Source organism: Cavia porcellus, unplaced genomic scaffold (assembly GCF_034190915.1).
Source record: "Cavia porcellus strain 051 isolate PalLab524CR breed Dunkin Hartley unplaced genomic scaffold, mCavPor4.1 scaffold_29, whole genome shotgun sequence".
Classification (NCBI taxonomy): Eukaryota; Metazoa; Chordata; class Mammalia; order Rodentia; family Caviidae; genus Cavia; species Cavia porcellus.
This window is the reverse complement of record NW_026947512.1, coordinates 4,149,339-4,167,764: the sequence shown is the minus strand read 5'-3', so window position 1 is coordinate 4,167,764 and position 18,426 is coordinate 4,149,339. Positions and strand designations below refer to the sequence as shown.

At 37.2% G+C, this 18,426-nt stretch overlaps 1 protein-coding gene across 1 annotated transcript in view; it reads left to right on the top strand.

Annotated features, from left to right (window-relative positions):
* Positions 1-18,426, top strand: part of Rgsl1 (regulator of G protein signaling like 1) — a 70,104-nt gene that overhangs the window by 27,501 nt on the left and 24,177 nt on the right. Inside the window, 3 exon segments of the mRNA XM_063239691.1 lie at positions 404-626; positions 4,035-4,142; positions 13,587-13,692. Coding sequence (XP_063095761.1) covers positions 404-626; positions 4,035-4,142; positions 13,587-13,692 — 437 coding nt within the window.

The window sequence follows — 18,426 nt, the reverse complement described above, 5'->3', positions numbered from 1 at the left end:
TTGGGCTGGAGAGGGGTCAGAGACTCTAGGGGAGAAGAGAGAGTACTGCTATTTTAGAAGGCATGCTTGCTGGTGTAAATGAAATCATGAATTTTCCTAGAGAAAACTGGAGATTAGCTTGGTACCTGGTGTGCTAAAGATAAATCTGTTAGGGAAAAGACTCAGTGCATAAACTGACTTTGAAAAAAATCACATTCATGTGGAAATCCAGCCTTAGAAGAATGGGTTTGGTTAGACAGTGAGGTAAGGAGTAGAGTTTGTAAAGGAGCAATGTAACTTAACAATTGAGAAAATCAGCCTAAATCTACACAAAAGAGAGGTACAGAGGACTGAGTTATTGTGAAACTCATCTCTGGCTGGATCCCTATAGCAAACACTGTCTATTCCCACACTCTTCTCTTAGACTCAGACACAGTTCCTCAAAAGCCGGAGGCACAAAAAAGAATCTACAGACAAAAAATACAACATTCTTATTTGTAAGAGGATTCAGGAATCGCTGAAGTTAAGCCAGGCTTTGGCTAACATGGAGGAAATGGAGTGTATCCAGTGGGAAAAGATAGCTACTGAGAACCTGAGACAGGGTGGATCTCTCCAGGTAGAGCTAACATCTCCAGTGTTCTTGGAAGGTAAGAATGGTCACTAATTTTTCGACTCTAACACAAAGGTGACTAGGAAATATAAATCAACATTTAGAAATTACTCTTCATCAGCACTGTGCAACACAGAGATATCTTCATTTGATCTTCAAGCCTTCAAACCTTAACCTATGAGGTACAGAGTAGATAGTAACTGAGCTACAGAGAAGATATGACTCCCCAGGGTTACACTGTAAATGGCAAAGTCAAGATTTGAACCCAGAAAGGCTGCTGGAAGCACCTCCTGGATGTTACCAGCTTTGAGGAAGTCAGGGCACCCAAATTTGGGCAGATTCTTGCTCACCAAAACATTGTCAGTCAACAATGAACACTGCATTTTGTGCATCTGATATTTCACTCACGACACCTCTTTCAGAGTCTGGCCCAAGGGCATTTCTGTGAAATATTTTTAACGGCCACCTTCTTTCCCTAACATAAAACCGGCCCACCTAGAAGTGGAGAAAAGGGAGTTAGGAATACAAAGCTGTTTTGTCCTGAGGGCAGGAGTTATATCCCACCTCTACTCTTGAAGGTGTATGCTTGGACAAGATATTTAATCACTGTGTAAGCCTCACCTGTAAAATGGGGGTAATAATAGCCTTGTTGTAAAAGTAACCCAAAATCACCTGTGAAAGCTTTTACCACAATATTTGGCAATAGTAAGAGTCCAATAAATTTTTACCATTATTATTTAAATTGAAATACATTTTATTATTTCATCATTTGTGTTAAGGTAGTTGAAGAACTACAGTATTTAGTTCCAATCCACACTAAATACATTTGACCTCATGATTCCTTAAATTTATGTGTATATATATGCACATGCGTGCTAAACTAATACTTGCCCTTATTACATAAGATAATGTGCTCTAATATTCTGTGTTCTTTTCATCTTACATTGTAAGAGTGAACAGTGACTCAGTTTATTCAGTTTATCTTTTGCCAGTGAGTCATGATCCATACTTTGAAAAACAATGGTAAATTAGATAACAACAAAAGCTTCAAAAACCCCGCTCACTCACTCTGGGAGCAAGTTCCTTCATCTCTCTGGTGTTCATTTCCTAGTCTGCATTATGGAGACAATGGCTTGTGGGTTGTAGGCTCACTAAGAAGATCAGAGGCATTTACACAGCAAACAGATGCTCACTAAATGGTACTTGTTAGATTATCAAAAATGTAGCATCCAATTCTTTTTAAAGACTTTAATGTGCATGTACAAAGCAAGGTGTTCATGTGACTCAAACCCATGCTTGGGTTTGAGTTATTTAAATTGAACATGAAGAGGATTTTTCTTTCTTTATTTTTTTAATCTGAGAGGTTCCACCTTTTCTCTAAAACCTTAATATTCTAGGGCTTCTCCCAAGAATCATACAAAAATTAGAGAGAGAGAGAGAAAAGAGGGAAGGAAGGGAGGAAGAGAAAGAAAGAAAAGAAAAGAAAGGAAGGAAGGAAGGAAGAAAGAAGAAAGAAGAGGGAAGGAAGGAAGGAAAAAGAAAACAAGAGAGAAAGAAAAAGAAAAAAGAAAAATCAAAGACCATGGAAGGAAGGACGGAAGAAGGAAGGGCAGGCTGGTGAATTTTGCCACACGCATGCTGTGCGTGTGGCATTACTTTGGTGGCTATGGATTATCAGGGATGGCCAGGAGTGAGAACCATCCTCCACTGACTACCCTCCTCTCCTTTCCTCCTCCACACACACATTATTTCTCCACCACAGCTAGAGGAGCACAAGCCTGGCCTGATAAAGGGCCTCATTTACATTTGCCCAAGGTGGGGCCTTGACTCCCAGACAAACTGATGCTTATGGTTGGGGATTTAGCTCAGCAATGTAAGTGCCTGTCTAGGAAGCATAGATCGTTAAACTCTGTACCAAAATATAAAATAGATAAAATAAAATGAAAAAATTTAAAAACTGATGCCTAACTTCAAGCTGCACTGTAAACTGACAGAGCATCAGAGCTGTGAATATGAATACTCTTTTTTTAATGGAGCCACTGGAAACCAGAAGGTTGAAAAAACTTCCCCAAGGCTGCTCTGGGGAAGGAAGGGATTGATTCAGCACTTCCAACCCAGATCCATGGCAAAGTCACCTGCTGCTCTTAACACCTGCAGCTGGAATCTCCTAGTCATCCTCCTGGCAGGTGATGCTGGTGACTAAAACTTCCCCATCTCTGGAACAAAATACTAACACCCACAATTTAAAAGAGGAGAGATTTATTTTGGCTCACATTTAGGAGGATTCAGTCCATGGTTGGTTCCAAAGCAGAAACAGCTCTGCACAGGGGGATGGCGGAGGAAAACTACCCAACCCATGGCAACCAGAGAAAGAGGAGCAGCCAGGGAGTCAATGGTTTACCACTGATGAGTATCATCCCCACAAGGTCCAATCACCTTTTTTTAGTGGGGGTACCAGGGATTGAACTTGCAACCTCGCACTTATGCAGAGCTAAATCCCTGGCCCCCAGTCACCTTGTAAAACACAAGAGACTTTAATAGAACATTTTAGATTTAAACAAAACAATGATGGTAACAATGGTGCTAAATAAGAATAACTGATATCTATGGATCTATACTCCAGGATTCCTTCTAGACACCAAAAATTGTCTTGAAAGTAATGTACTGAGTATACAGAGAGGAACAGGAGAGTTCTGTGCATTAGATGTACTCTGAGCACCACAGTGCAGCACAAATGAGTATTTTCATTTTTCTTCATCCGTTGCCCGGAACATCACTAAACCTTCTCTTGCTAGCTCAGCCTTATCGGCCCACAACATTTTGATAGAAAAAGATATTTCCTGTCAATTCACCACACAGAACTAGAAATCACTTTGGTTGTTTCTAGGAAAAATAATCCATCCTCAAAGAACAATTATTTGTAATTGTTGATGGTATTCAGATGTATGAGTTATCAAATCTGAAATTAATTTCCCCAGGGTCAAAGCCAAAAATCAGAAAGGCATTAGCATATTCACATGCATTATCCTTAAGTACATCTAATGTTTGAAGTACTTGCAGGATATTCAATATTCATTTTCAACTCCTCTTTACAAAAGATGGTTATTTTGAAGGTACCACAAGTCATTTGAATGAGTTAATCTTGTACATGCATTAGCAATTAGTAGCTCTTTCAACATCTTATCTCAAGACACTGGCACCCTTCAGGCAGAAAATCACCACAGATCAGGCTTCCCAGAGAAAAGCAGAATCTTCACATTCTGCTGCAGAAGTGAGGATATATTTCATGCTTCTAATTTGGCTTTGAAGTCTTGTATAAAGAATGTGTATGCATTCCATTAAAACTCTATTGTCTGGCCTAAGTCAGCACCTTCAAGATAAGTCAGTGAATCTTTGAACCTAAAGTGGACAACCAGATTCATCTCTGTGTCTACTTACTTCACAGATATCAACAAAATGACCTTTGAAGAACTCTGCTTAAAGAATCCAAAGTTGGCCATAGAGAAGATCAGTGATGACTACAAAAAATATTGCGAGAGAGCACCTAAAGAAGGCAAGTATCTAAATTTAAGGATAGATTTGAAGCAAAATCTGACAATTTTCTGATGCAAGGCACATTAGCCAAAAACGAATCAAACTTTGTTTGCCATGGAGATATGGTCAAGAGGTAATAACTGTTATCTTTTCCTTCTCCTAAAAAACCATAGGCAACTATCACAAGAATAAGATCCAATTATAAATCATCAAAGATGATGGTGATTAAGATTGTTCATTTCTACTTTGTTATCTAGTAGGGATATTAAACAATACACAACCATCTTCCACTAAAATTTTTGGAATCAGAGATTTGCGGAAGGATATTTGTAAGGGGATGTTTTAGGGACAACATCTAGGAAAGAGTGAGGATGGGCAGAAGTGACTTTTTGTATTTCCACACTGACCCAGATGTGATGTGGAAATCCCTGAGGAGGATATAAACTCGGCCAGGCGATTTCATTTGGCCAAGCAGCTGACAGGGGACCTGCAGCTGTAGTCTGTCAGCAACCAAAACTGCGAGGTCTGGAGATCTTTGGGCACTCTTCTGCTCCCCATCCTAGAGTCTGCCCTTGCTCAGCTGATAGCTCTGCTGGTCTCAGCAGGGCTTATAAGGCAGGTCCGGGATGACCTGGACCCCCATCACTGATGTCTCTGAGCTCCTGGTCATCAGGACTCCGGCTGTGGCTGCTTGCTTGTCAGTTTGTCATTAGAACTGGTTAGGGAATACTAGGAGTGACTAGTGAATTCTCCCCTCCCACTAGTACCTTCCATTCAGTCCAACTGGGTTCGTTCTAGCTTTTTCCATTTTCATGTTTCCAGGTCTTTGCTTTGGCGATGAGGAACCTGACTCCTGCTCTCTTACATTTATCCACTTATTTGATTGCCCCTCTCTCTGCAACTCATCTTCTATTTCCACTGCCCCCATGTCACCTCACAGAGGGCTTTCTGCCCTTACCTGGGCTCCAGGGCCTACACCAGCACCCCAGCCACTCTCCTCACTTTGCTTGAACTCCACCACCTCCATCCAGGCTGCCGTCTTGGGTGGAACACTTCCTCGCGCCAATCCCTCTCTTAACCTGTGCCAGGCCTCCTTTATGTGTGGTCAGTGTCTTCATGTCACTCAGGCTCTGACTCCCTGCACCTGACTGTCCTTTCCTGGGGACACCTTCCTCACCTTGCTCAGGTACTAACGCCCCACACCCAGCCTCATTCACCTCCTGCATGAGCTCCTTTTTCATCTTGCTTGGACCCTATTATTCCACACCAGGCAGCCCCCTAACAAGGATAGCTTTCACCTTCTTGTGTTCTGACACCCCATGTTGGACTGCACCTTGTGAAATTGTCCTTCCCATCTGCCCAAGTGCCAAAACTCAATGCTGGCTTGTGGCCACATCCTCCAACCTGGATCTCCTCCTCCCCAGTCTCGGACTATTCACACCGGACCAGCCTTTGTCATGCTGTCTTCTTTGTGATGTTGCAGTTCTGAATTCTGTGACCTATGTTGTCGTCCTAGTGAATACCCTCCTCATCTGGGTAGGTTCCAGAATACAGTGCATGAAGTGCTGGCAGTGTCTTCTTACCTCACCTGGGGTCTGACTTCCTACTCAGTCACTACGGCCCATTTCTCCTCTTAGAGCTGTCATTTACCTTGTTCTCCCCTAACTCATGATGTTAGAACTTAATTGTTCAGAGTATGAACCCATCACATAAGTTCTTTTTTTACGAGTGGCAATGGGAGATTTAATCAGCAGAGTCTACTACAGGGATTGTGGCTGCATGCTAGTGTGGTTATCGCACTGTGGCCATGGGAGAAACTTCCGTGTCTTTAAGGGTGTTTCTTCAAACCCCACTCCCACATATACAGTTTATATAATTTTAGTTCTGTTCATAGCTAAACATCCTCTGAGTATAACCTGATCTGACTCAATTAGCACCTCTTACCCTAGTATCTCAAATCGTTCTCTCTGATAGAAGAAAATAAAGTGCTAAGATTTCATAATTATTTCCTCAAGGCAGTACTTTAAAAATTTACTTCAAATCACCCAACCTCAGTTCTTCTTTTCGTGCTTAATCGCTATTGCCCTCTTTTCCTAATAATTTTGAGAAACAAGGAAAAATACACTTAATCAACTGCCCTGTTAAACAAATATAACTTTTACTCTACCTCTCAACTACTAATCCCTTCTTCTTTTTCAAAGGTAATGGTAATTTAGTTCTATCTGGGTTTTCTTAATTTGCTTAATATTTTTTAAATATACAACCTGAATCAAGAATCGTGCTTTGTTTAGTGCCTGCCTTGTATAATTTACCATTATGTTTGTGAGTTCAGCTAGGTTGTTGAATGCAACAATTATTGATTTGTTTTTTGGTAAGGCAGAGCAGTTACACAACAATCATCTCGATCTTTTATTGCCCTACTTTAAGGGGCCTCTTCTGGCAGAAAATTTTAATACAAAAATATACTATACCTGTGGGTATCCCTGTAATACGTAAAAAGAACAAGATTGGCTATGACACCCAGGAAACAATTGTCAGCCTGTTGAGACAATAACATGCTCTTTGAGTATGCACGCTATGCTATAGAGTACCCAGAGTATAAATATACTGTATTTTTAATCCACTCAAAGTTGACAGGCATTTGAGTTGTCTGGTTTCTGAAGACTTTATGCAATCATATATTGCACAACATCAACAATGGACCACGTATATAAGATTGGCAACAAATAGTGTGTAGTAAGCTCTACCGTCTAGGTTTGTGTAAATATTAAATATCCTCTATGATGTTCTCACAATGCCTGGGCCACCTAGTAATGTGTTTCTCAGACGGTGTTGACTCATGGCTATATATGGCTCCTATGAATATCTTTCTATGTGCTATCTGATGGTCATTCTCTCAAATACATGCCGTTTATATTTCATAAGATACACAAATAATAAACTTTAACAATTTCCAGTAAATTTACAGCATTTGCACAAATTTATATTCCCATCAACAGAATTTGGGAAATCTAGTTGCTCTACAAACCCACAAATATTTGATGTGCCAGGCTTGTATTTTTAGCTTTCCTTTCTCCCCTACTTTGTGATGTCATTTCTGTCACCAAACAGCTGTCACTGTCAATGTGGGTTCATTTCTGGAGACTTTAGTTGGTCCATTTGTATTTTCTTGCACAAATATAACACTATTAGTTACAATAATTGTATAACAAGCATTGATAATTGATTGTATTAACTTCTTTTTTGGAATTTTTAAGAATAACATAGCTTTTGTATCTTTTGTTTTTCTATATAAATACTAGAATCAGCTTGTAAATTCCCACCAAAAAATATGCCTCTAGGACTTTGATATAGAGCTGATATCTAAAAAAATATGCCTCTAGGACTTTGATATAGAGCTGATATCTTAACATTTGATATGTTTTTTCTTTTATTGAGGCAAAATTTACATAGGGTAAAATTAATAATTAACCAAATTAAAGTATGCTATTCAGTAGTATTCACAGTGTTGTACATCTCACACCTTTGTCAAATTCTGAACATTTCACCATCCCAAAAAGAAACCCTGTGCCCATTAAATAATCGCTTCCACTCTCCCATTGTGAAAACACTTGCAGAAAAAAAAAACCTTGCAGCCACTAATCTGCTTCTGTTATCATCAGTTTACATAGTTCTGGATATTTCATAGAGACAGAATACTTCAATATATGATCTTTTACATCTTATTTCTTTCACTTAAATAATGCTTTTGAAGTTCATGCATATTTTAACATATATCAGCTCATCTCTTTTATGACTGAATAATATCGCTTTGTGTGGATATACTACATTTTGTGTATTTATTCATAAGTTGATCAAAAGTTGGATTTTTGCATGTGGTGCTACTATGAAAATTCATGTACAAGTTCTTGTCTGAATACTTGTTTCAATTCTTTTGGTTGTAAATCTAGGATTATAATTGCTGGATCAGATGTTAATTCTGTGTTTAATTCCAAGAAACATCATACTATTTTCCATGCAGCTTCACCATTTCACATTTCCACTATCAATGTATAGGTTTTAGTTTCTATATATTCCTTACCTGTCTGTTTTTTACCTTTTAAAATGATAGCCATCCATGGGTATGAAGTAGCATCTCAGTGTGGTTTGATTTGCATTTTCCTAATGATCAATGATATTGAATAATTTTCATGTGCTTATTGGCCATTTATTTTTTTATTTTTATTTTGAAGAGAATAAAACCAAATGAGAAAAAACAAAATGGGGTCAGTCAAAACAAAAGGATGGACATAGTACATGACTTAAAACAAAAATGCAAGGTGATCTACAATGGTTACCATGGTGTCTCTTATTATCTTCAATAGAACTGTCCATATTTATCAAGCACAATAAAAGTGAACATAGCAGTACAGAACAAAATCCATAAAAACAAAACATTGGAGTTATAGGACTTCAAGAGAAGATAATAGTCAAACCAGAATAGGTTTCATAGTGAATCTTATTGTCTTCAGAGTAGTTGCCTATACTGTCAGACTTGATACTATCAAACATAACAGATTTGAGTAAAATCAGTCAAGACAAGACAGTTATCAAAACATTCAAATAAAATCAGTCAAAACAAGACAGTGAAAGCAATGCAGGGCTCCAGATTAAGTTAACAGGAAATTAAAAGTAGTTACTGTAGTATTTCCTGCTATCTTTGGAATAGCTGCCCATACCATCAAATCTAGTACAAATAAACAAACTGGAGCAAAATATAACCAAACTAAACAAAGTGATTGAAAATAATATGGATTTCAAATCATGATACAAGATTAATAATGTCCTCTGCCTTTCCTTTTTAGACAATTCCTCCCCTTTCACTTTCACAGGGTGCATTTTACATTTTGTATCCCACTAACTCCTTTAGTTGTTAAATTAGAGAGGCAACTCATTATTTACCTAAGTGGTTCCAAAACTATTTTGGTTATAGCTGGCTGGAGTTCTGTATGCCACGTATATCTGGATATCATTCCTTTTCCTAAGCTTGGGAAATTTTCTTTAATTATTTCTGTAACTAGTCTTTGTATTTCACTTGTGTTTACCCCTGCTTCTTCACTCACGTTTTTTATTCTTAAGTTATAGATCCTCTTGTCGTCATCTAGCTTTTGTATTATTATTTCCTGGTTCCTTGTTATTTTAAAGAGATCTTTCCTTTTGCAATCCCACATTGCAAACTGTCTCAGGATTTCATAGTCTATCTTTAGTTTTTTTTCAAGCAGTTTTGCCAGATTTCAATGGAGTTTTTAATTTCCTGGTAATCTCTTTGAATCTGTTCCATGTATTCTAGATTTCTTTTATATTCTTCATCAAAGGTTTCTCTCTTTTTTCTATGTTCCTCCATTCTTCCATCTGTGTCTTCTTGAGCGATGCTTAGCATTTTTTAATTATTTTTATTATATTTTCCCTTACCTGTATTAGTATTTCTGTTTTAAGTTCTTTTATAATTTCACAAAGATATTTCTTTATGTCAGATGTTGTTTCTTCAGAAACTGCAGGTGTGCAACCCCCGATCTCTCCTGTGTTTACCTCTTCTGGGATAGCACTGCTTGGGATGGAAGCTGAAGACTTCCTTTTGTTTCTTCCTCTTGTCACGTTTATGGTTTCTTTCAGACAAATGGAGTGTGTGGTCCTCATAATTACTCTTAAGTGTGCTGGCTAAGGATTGCTGCCCTCCCCAGTCTGCTAGTGTCCACTCGAGTACAAGCAAGGATGGGTCAGGTTGGCCCCTCTCTTCTGAGCTGGTCAACCACTGGGAGTCTTCACCACATTAGTGTGTGCCACACGGTTAGGGTGGTCAGGGATAGCTTCAGGGAAATCTTGGTCTTTTCTACTGGATCTCACACAGGGACAGGAATCAGTCCAACCAATTCTCACCATCTGCTCTGCACTAGGAGTCACTGAATGAAGCTGGCTGCAGTTCTGGCTCTAGGCTTATCCTGCCCTACTCCAAAATGTTGCCCAGTCAATCACTGACTCCTGCAGAAGGATTGAGTCCACCACACTCACCGCAAGTTGGTGCAGTTTTCCAGGCTGCTGCTCCTCTCTGTGATCATGTCCTTCTACCAAGGCCCTTGGGCTTGTCAATCCCGAACTTCACCATGACCATGTGTCTCCAGATTCCAGTGGCACTTCGCTCACAGTGGGACTGGCTCTGGTGAAAGCACATCTGGCTACAGTCTTCTGTCCACGTTTTTCTTTACTTTTCATTCTTTGGTTTGTTTGTTTGTTTGTTTCCACTTTAGTTTCTTCCTAGGTCGAGAGGATCCATCTTCTTCCATCCTGGTCTTCTCCAGGATGCTATATTTCAGCATCTGAGCTGAGTCTCTCAGAGAGGCTTTATATTTTGCTGCTTATTCACCCACCATCTTCCCAGCTTCACCTTATTGGCCATTTAAAATCTTGGGGAAATGCAAGTCATATGCTCATTTTTAAACTGGCTTGTTTTTCTTCCTGTTCTAAATTATATCTATAATCTTTGCTAAAACTTTGTAGCATGATATTGAATGCAAGTAGAAAAGGAATGCATCATTGTCTTGTTCCTTTTTAATTTTCATTAGTACATGTTCACAGTATTACATTCACTGTGGGGAATAAATACATATTTATAACACAGATCAATTCTTTTTTTTCCTTTCTCTCCATCCTCCCCTTTTAAAAATAATTTGCCAGCAGTAGACTCATTCATTTATTTTACAAATTCTTATCAAGTTAATTATAATAAATACAGGTTTTCAGCCAGATTAACAGGCCAAAAAACATATAAGAACACAGGAGACAACTGTATATCATGTCTTGTTCCTGAGGATAGGTAAAATTCTTCCAGTCAGCAGCGTATAGTGCTGCCTATAAATTTGCCCCTAATCATTCAAGGACATTTTCTTCAATTTCTAGCTTGTTTCTAGCCCCTCCCCCCTTTTTTTGCATGAAAAGTGTTGGGTTTTGTGAAGTGCTTCTGTAGTATCAACTGAGACTAATAATGAGGTTTTTCCTTATAATTTTAACATGGTGTATGAGGTTGATTTAATTTCATATGTTGAGCCACCCTTGCATTTGTGTGGTAAATCCTACTTGATCATGATATATAACTTTTGCAACATTCTGCTGGATTTCATTTGTTAGTATTTCATTGAAGATTTTTCATTTATGTCTACAAGGGATGTTAGTCTACATTTTTCTCATGTTGTTCTCATCTTACTTGGTATTTTACTTGGCCCCCCCAAAATGAGTTAGGAAGGGTCTTCTCCTACTCAATACATTGAAGGATTCTGAGTTCCAGACAGTGCACAGATATTTTTTTCCATTGGTACTGGGGAGTGAAAAAGATCCTTCGCACAGAACTTCATCTTCAGCCCTTTTTTCATTTTTTTATTTTGAGACAAAGCCTCACTAATTCATTAGTTTCCCCATAAGCTTGAACTTGCCATTTTCCTGCCTTGGCCTCCCTAATTGAGACAATTACAGGACTCTCAGTTATATGTAGGAGCTAAAAACCCATATTACCAAATACATCTTCTTTCCCCAACTCATATTTACCCAATATTTTGGTCTAATGCTGTCCCAACTATTGTCCATGGGCTCAAGTAGCTGAAGCCCAAATTTTTAAATGCCTTTGGCAGATATCACTGGGAATCCTCCCAGTCCTGCAAACACTTCACATAGGCCAAGTTAAGGCAAATCTTGCCATGAGTCCTTCCAGAAAGCAGCAGAGAACTTGAGATCAAAGTTAAACACCACAATGCTTTGAAAATAAGACCTGTACTGCTCCTTGCAGTGTTGGCATCCCGCATCCAGAGTGTACCTGCTGCCATCAAGGACATCACTGATGTGGGGTGGGGAGCCAAGCATGAACAATTTTGAATAGAACTGCTGTTGCAAGTTTCTGATTAGATCCCTGAGGGTTTTTTTGTGTTTTTTTGTTTGTTTGTTTGTTTGTTTTTTTCTTTTTTTTTTTTTTTGTCTTTTTCTTTTTTATCGGTACCATGGATCGAACTCAGGACCACACACTTGCAAGGCAGGTGCTTATGCCGCTGAGCTAAATCCCCAGCCCCCGATCGCTGAGTTTTGTAAAACTGTTTTTGAGACATCCTTAGCTGCATAAGCAACTACCAAAACCTTTGCTAAATTTCTCTGTAGAAATTTACATAACTGCTAGGAGCCTTAAGAGTGCAAGCAGGGCTGAAAGTTTGGGCCAATTTAAAATCTCTGTGGCTTTGTTTGGTGTTTCACAGTGGCTGCCACACTGCAAATCCCTGTAGAGCAGCAGGTAAGAAAGCACTTACCTTTCTGGTTGTTCGCATTCTCTTTTGCACTGGTCTGTGTTTTAATTTTGATTTGTTCTAATTTCTATAAACTTTGTATAAGTTTATTGATGATTTTAAACATTTTTTATCTAGCATTTTTTAAGTCTTAGGCTGTGTTTTATTTTGGAGAAGCTTGTGGCTTTCTTGTTCTCTTAACATTTATTATTCCATATTATGAGTTTCATTTTTCGTCTGTTTGAACTGCATTCATTTTTTGCAGTATGTGTTCACATTGCTTTCAGTTTTTTTATATGCTATCACAGAAAGTATTACCACGCCAAATTTCCTATGTGAGAACATTATATTTAATAAACACCTTAAAGCACTGACTACATAACAAGGCCACGTCGTCATTTCTGGCTGTGAGATCCTTCCCCACAATGGGTTCATAATACATGTTTTCCTCTACAAAATAAACTTCAAAGAATTCTTGTAAGACTGAGACCAGTGGAATCTATTATAAATGATATTTTAATATATTTCTTGGAATAATTGTTTATAAATAGCACTAGAGTACCAGACACCCACTATGAATTATGCATAGTATGCTGGAATAGCATTTTAGTGGAAGCAATGTCTTCAGGAAGAAAAACATCTTGGTTAAAGCTAGAAGGTGGTAGGGATGCTAAAAGATGAGGTCAACATTCTGTCAGTTTGCTGTTTACAAAGTGAGTGTTTCAGAGGGCAAGTGGAAGGGTTTTAGATGGAATATCTGGGGTTTTAGGGATAATAGAACACATGTGGCAGGTAGTTCAGTAAGATAGAATGTAGTTCACAAGATAGAATGTATGTAGCTGGTTGCAGGAGCGATGACTCCTGGTGTTGACAAATGCAATGAGGAAAGTACAGTGCACCGAATCTTCACTGTCTCTCTTGAGAAGGGGGACTCCAGGCTAAGGGTCAACCTATTTAGCAAACAGCCAGACTGAGCTCAGTGTCAGGGATGTAAATCATCCTAGGTTATTCTCAGCTTGGATGGCCTGGGATGGCTACAGTGGCGAGGACAGTGGTTTTTCCACATGTATGTAGTAATGTCTGATAAATGTCCTTGCTATGTTTTCCTACCTTCTACAGTATTTCCTTATAACACAGTTTTATCAACTTTGTGATTTTTTTCTTAGATGTTGCAGTAGAAATGATCAAGGAACAAAGGAAGGAACCATCCTCCACCAGAAAAATATCTTTCTTCAAAAAAGTGGGTGTACGGAAGCCCTCAGTGAGACCTAGGTAAGATGTGGGACCTGGCTATAGCAACATTTCCAAGCATAATCTTTCCTTCTGTGTGTGGGCTTCCTGACCTTCTTCAGGGTATTATACACATGTGAACAAGATCACTTTGCATTTTAAATTAGTTTGTTTTCTAAAATTGCTATTTGTAATATATATTTTTTATTTTAAAAAAGATAAAAATAACAGAATTTCAAAATAAGATAATAGAATGATACATTGAGTATTATCTTCAGAGTAGTTACTCAGAGTACAAAATAATAGGCATGAGATATTGTACAGCATTAGCACAAACCGTTCCTTTCAGTGAACTAAGAGAAACTAGTAATACAACTATCTCAACTATCTTGCTTACATATTTTTTCTTTTTCCCCTTCCTTACATTTCCCTTTTTCCATCACAATTTCTCTTTTCTTTTGAATAGTTTCTTCCCAATTCATAATGTTTTCATTTTAAATTAATTACATTTTAAATTTTGAAATTGCTATCATGAAACATATATTGTACATTTGGGGTCCTATTTTCTCATTCAGTTTCTCGTACTAGTGAGATTATATGATGTTTACACACGTGGATGTGATTTATCTCACTTATGAGGATGGTCTCAAGATGCATCTACTTACCTACAAAAATTTCAAATTTATCCTTCTTTATAGCTGAGTACTCCATTATATTTTAAAAAATCGTTTTTATCCATTCCTCAGTTGATGGACATTTGGGTTATTTCCAAGATTTGGCTATTACAAATTGTGCTGCTATAAACATGAGTATGTATGTATTACTGTGGTGTGATGCTTTAATTCTTCTGGGAAGATACTCAGAAGAAGAATACCTGGGTCTAATGGAATCCTAGTTTATTGAGGAGTCTCTACACTGATTTCCATAATGGTTGCACCAGTCTATACTCTCACCAACAGCAGAGAAGGATTCCTTTTTTCACACAGCCCACCAGCACTTGTTATTGTTTGAATTCTTGATGACACTCATTCTTTCTGGAGTGAGATGAAATGTCAGTATTATTTTAATTTTTGTCTCTTGGTTGTCCAATGATGTTGAACATTTTCTCATACATTTATTTGCCATTTGTATTTCCTCATCTGAAAAGTGTGTATTCATCTCAGATGCCCATTTTTGGACTGGTCTTTGAATTTGGAAGGCATCTTTTTTTCAATTCTTTATATGTTCTAAATGTAAGCCTTTTGTCTGAGGCACAACTGGATATAATTTTTTACCACTCTGTGGGTCATCTTTTTACTCTGTTGGTGATTTCTTTTGTTGTGCAAAAGCTTTCTAGCAAGCTGAGATCCCATGTGTTGATTATTTCTTTACGGTATTTCCCTGTGGTCTGAGTCTGCTTCATGAAATCTTTGCCAATACCTATGTCTTCAAGATTTCTATCTAACTTCTGGCTTAGTAGATTTACTGTTTCTGTTTGAATATTAAGATCTTTGACCAATTTGATTTTAGTTTAGTGTGTGGTGATAGATGTGGGTTTTATTTTAGTTTTAGTTTTAGTTTTTGGCATGTGGAAAACCAGTTTTTCCAGAACTATTTATTAAAGACAGTATCTTTCTTCCAGTGAACATGTTTGACCCCTTTGTCAAAAATAAGGTGGCTGGATGTGTTTAGAGTTTCATCTTCATCATCTATCTGTCCACTGATTCTCAGGGTGGTTTTTATTTGTTTGTTCACGTACTTTTGTTCTTTGCCAATATCTTGCTGATTTTATCACAGTAGCTTTGCTTTATAATTTTGAGTCAAGGATTGTGATGCCCTCTGACTTGTCTTTGTTGCCCAGAATTGCTTTTGCTATCCTAGTTCTCTTCTGCTTTCAAATGAATTGTAGCTATGTTTTCTCTCATTCTGTGAAGTATGCTAATTGTATTTTTATTGGGATTGCATTAAATCTGTGTAAAAGTTTTGGGAGTATGGCCATTTTCACTATGTTGGTTCTCCAGTCCATGAGCAAGGATATCCATTTTCTGATATACTCTTCAATCTCTCTCTTTTTGCGGGGGAGGGGGAGTACTGTGATTTTCAATTTATAGATCTTTTATTTCCTTTGTTATATTGATTCTTATGTATTTCATTTTTTGGATGTAAAGGGTGTGGTTTCCCTAATTTCTCTCTCTCTAAGTTTGTTGTTTGTGTTCAGGATTGCTATTGATTTTTTAGTGTTGACTTTGTATATAGCTATATTGCTGAATTTTGTTATTAAATCTAGAAGTCTTCTGGTGGTTTGGGGGTCTTCTATGTAGAGAATCATGTCATTTACAAATATCTTTCTTATGCATATTCCTTTTATTTCTTTCTCTTGTCTGACTGGTCTGGCTAATTTTTCCAGAACTATACTGACTAGGAGTAGTGATAGTGGGTGTCCTTGTCTTGTTCCTGATTTTAGAGTGAAAGCTTTTAGATTTTGTACATTTACTATGATGTCAATTGTTGGTTTATCATAGATGATTTTTATCAGATTAAGGTAAAAACCACGTATTCCAATTTTCTGTAGGATTTTTGTTATTGTGAATGGGTATTGAACTTTGTCAAATTTTTTTTCTGCATCTATTGAGATGATCATGTGATTTTTGTCTTTGGTTCTGTTAGTGTGGTGTATTACATTTTATTGAGTTGTATACGTTGAACCATTCCTGCATCCCTGGAATGAATCCTACTTGATTATGTGTACAATCTTCTTAATGATTTGTTGCATTCTGTTTGTCACTATCTTATTGAGGATTTTTGTGTCTATCTGCAGTTGGAAAATTGGCCTGTAGCTTTCTTTTTTGGATGGGTTCTTCTCTAGCTTTGGAATCAGGGTAATACTTGATTCCAAGAATGATACTGGAAGTTTTGTGTCCCTTTTGATTTCCTTAAAGAGTTTCAGCATTAGTGGCATTAGTTCTCTAAATTTCTTGTGGAGATCAACAGTGAATCTATCAGGATTTGGGCTTTGTTGATAAGTTTTTAATTACATTTTCAAGTTCATTGGCTAATGTCAGGTTATTTAGAATTTTTATTTTTTCTTGGATTAGCTCTGGCAGTTAGATTATGTTTTAGAATCTGACCATGTCTTCTGTGTTTTCCATCTTATTAGAGTACAGATTCTCAAAGTATGTATTAATGATCTGGATTTCTGTGAGATCCATTGTGATTTCCCCCTTTTCATTTATAATTGCTTGAATTTATGTTTTTTCTTTCATCTTTTTGGTGAGGTTGGCTAATGGTTTATCAATTTAATTTTTTCTTTCAAAGAACCAACTTTATGACTCATTGATTCTTTGTATTGTTTTCTTAGTCTCCATTGCACTAATTTCTATTCTGAACTTTATAATTTCCTGCCTTGTATTAGCTTTGGGTTTGATTTGTTCTTCTTTTTCTAGAAGTTTGAGGTTCAGCATTAGGTTATTTGACTTTGTTGTGTTTTCCTAATGTGAGAGTTCATTGCTATAAATTTCCCATGTAGGACTGCTTTCATTGTGTCCTGTAAGTTATGGTATGTTGTATGGGCATTATCATTTAATTGCAGACACTGTTTAATTTCATCTTTAATTTCCTTTGTGATCCATTGGTTATTCAGAAGGGTGTTAATTTCCATGTATTTATGTGGTTTTTGTGATTCCTTTTGCCATTGATTTCTGGTTTCATGTGCTATGGTGAGATAGGACACATGGAATGACTTCAATTCCTCTACATCTACTTATGCATGTTTTTATGGGCTAACAAGTGATCTGTTGTGGAAGCTGTCTCATGTGCAGCTGAGAAGAATGTGTATTCTGATGCTTTGGGGTGGAAAACTATAGACATCTATCAAGTCCATTTGGCCACAGGCTTGGTTTAATTCTGATATTTCTTTGTTGATTTTTTGTATAGTTGATCTAACTATTTGTGAGCATGAGGTATTAAGATTCCCCATTATAATTGTGTTAGTGCTTATTTGATTTTTCATGACTGTTACTATTTGTTTTATGTAGTTGGATGCATCTATCTGGTGCTTGTATATTTATGATTATTATCTATTCTTCTTAGAATTTTCCCTTAACATGTGTGTAGTGAGCTTCTTTGTCTCTTTTGATCAATTTTGTCTTAAAGTTTACATTATCTGCATGTATAATAGCTATCCCTGCTTATTGAAGGGTTCCTGTGGCATGGAGTACTGTTTTCCATCCTTTGACTTTTAGTCTATGAATTTATTTTTGGTTAAACGTGCTTCTTGAATGAAGTATATTGTTGAATCTTGTTTTTTGATTCATTCTGCCAATCTGTTTCTTTTGATTTGTAAATTGAGACCAATTACATTGATGGTTATAACAGATATGTATTGGCATAACTTTTTCATGTTATTTTGCTGTTTGTTCCCTGTCTTTTCTCTCTGTTTAATTGCTCACCTTGCACCTTGTGACTTCTTTATTTTGTTGTTCTTGTGTTTGTGGTCTTCATTTTCTCTTTCTCCATTTCTCTTTCATTTTCTCAAAGCTTTCTCAAGAGCTGATTTAGTGGTCATGAATTTCTTAAGTTGTTCTTTGGCACTAAAGTATCTTATTTTTCCATTGATTTTGAAGGATAGGTTTTTTTGAGGAGAATACATCATTATGGGTTGCAGAGTGTTCTTTTAAGGCTTAAAATATCTCACACCAAACTCTTTTTTTTTACAAGTTATACAGATTTACAGAAAAAAATAAACAGTAGGAAATCACTGGTTAATGGATTACATATTGTCATCTTAGAAATAATTAT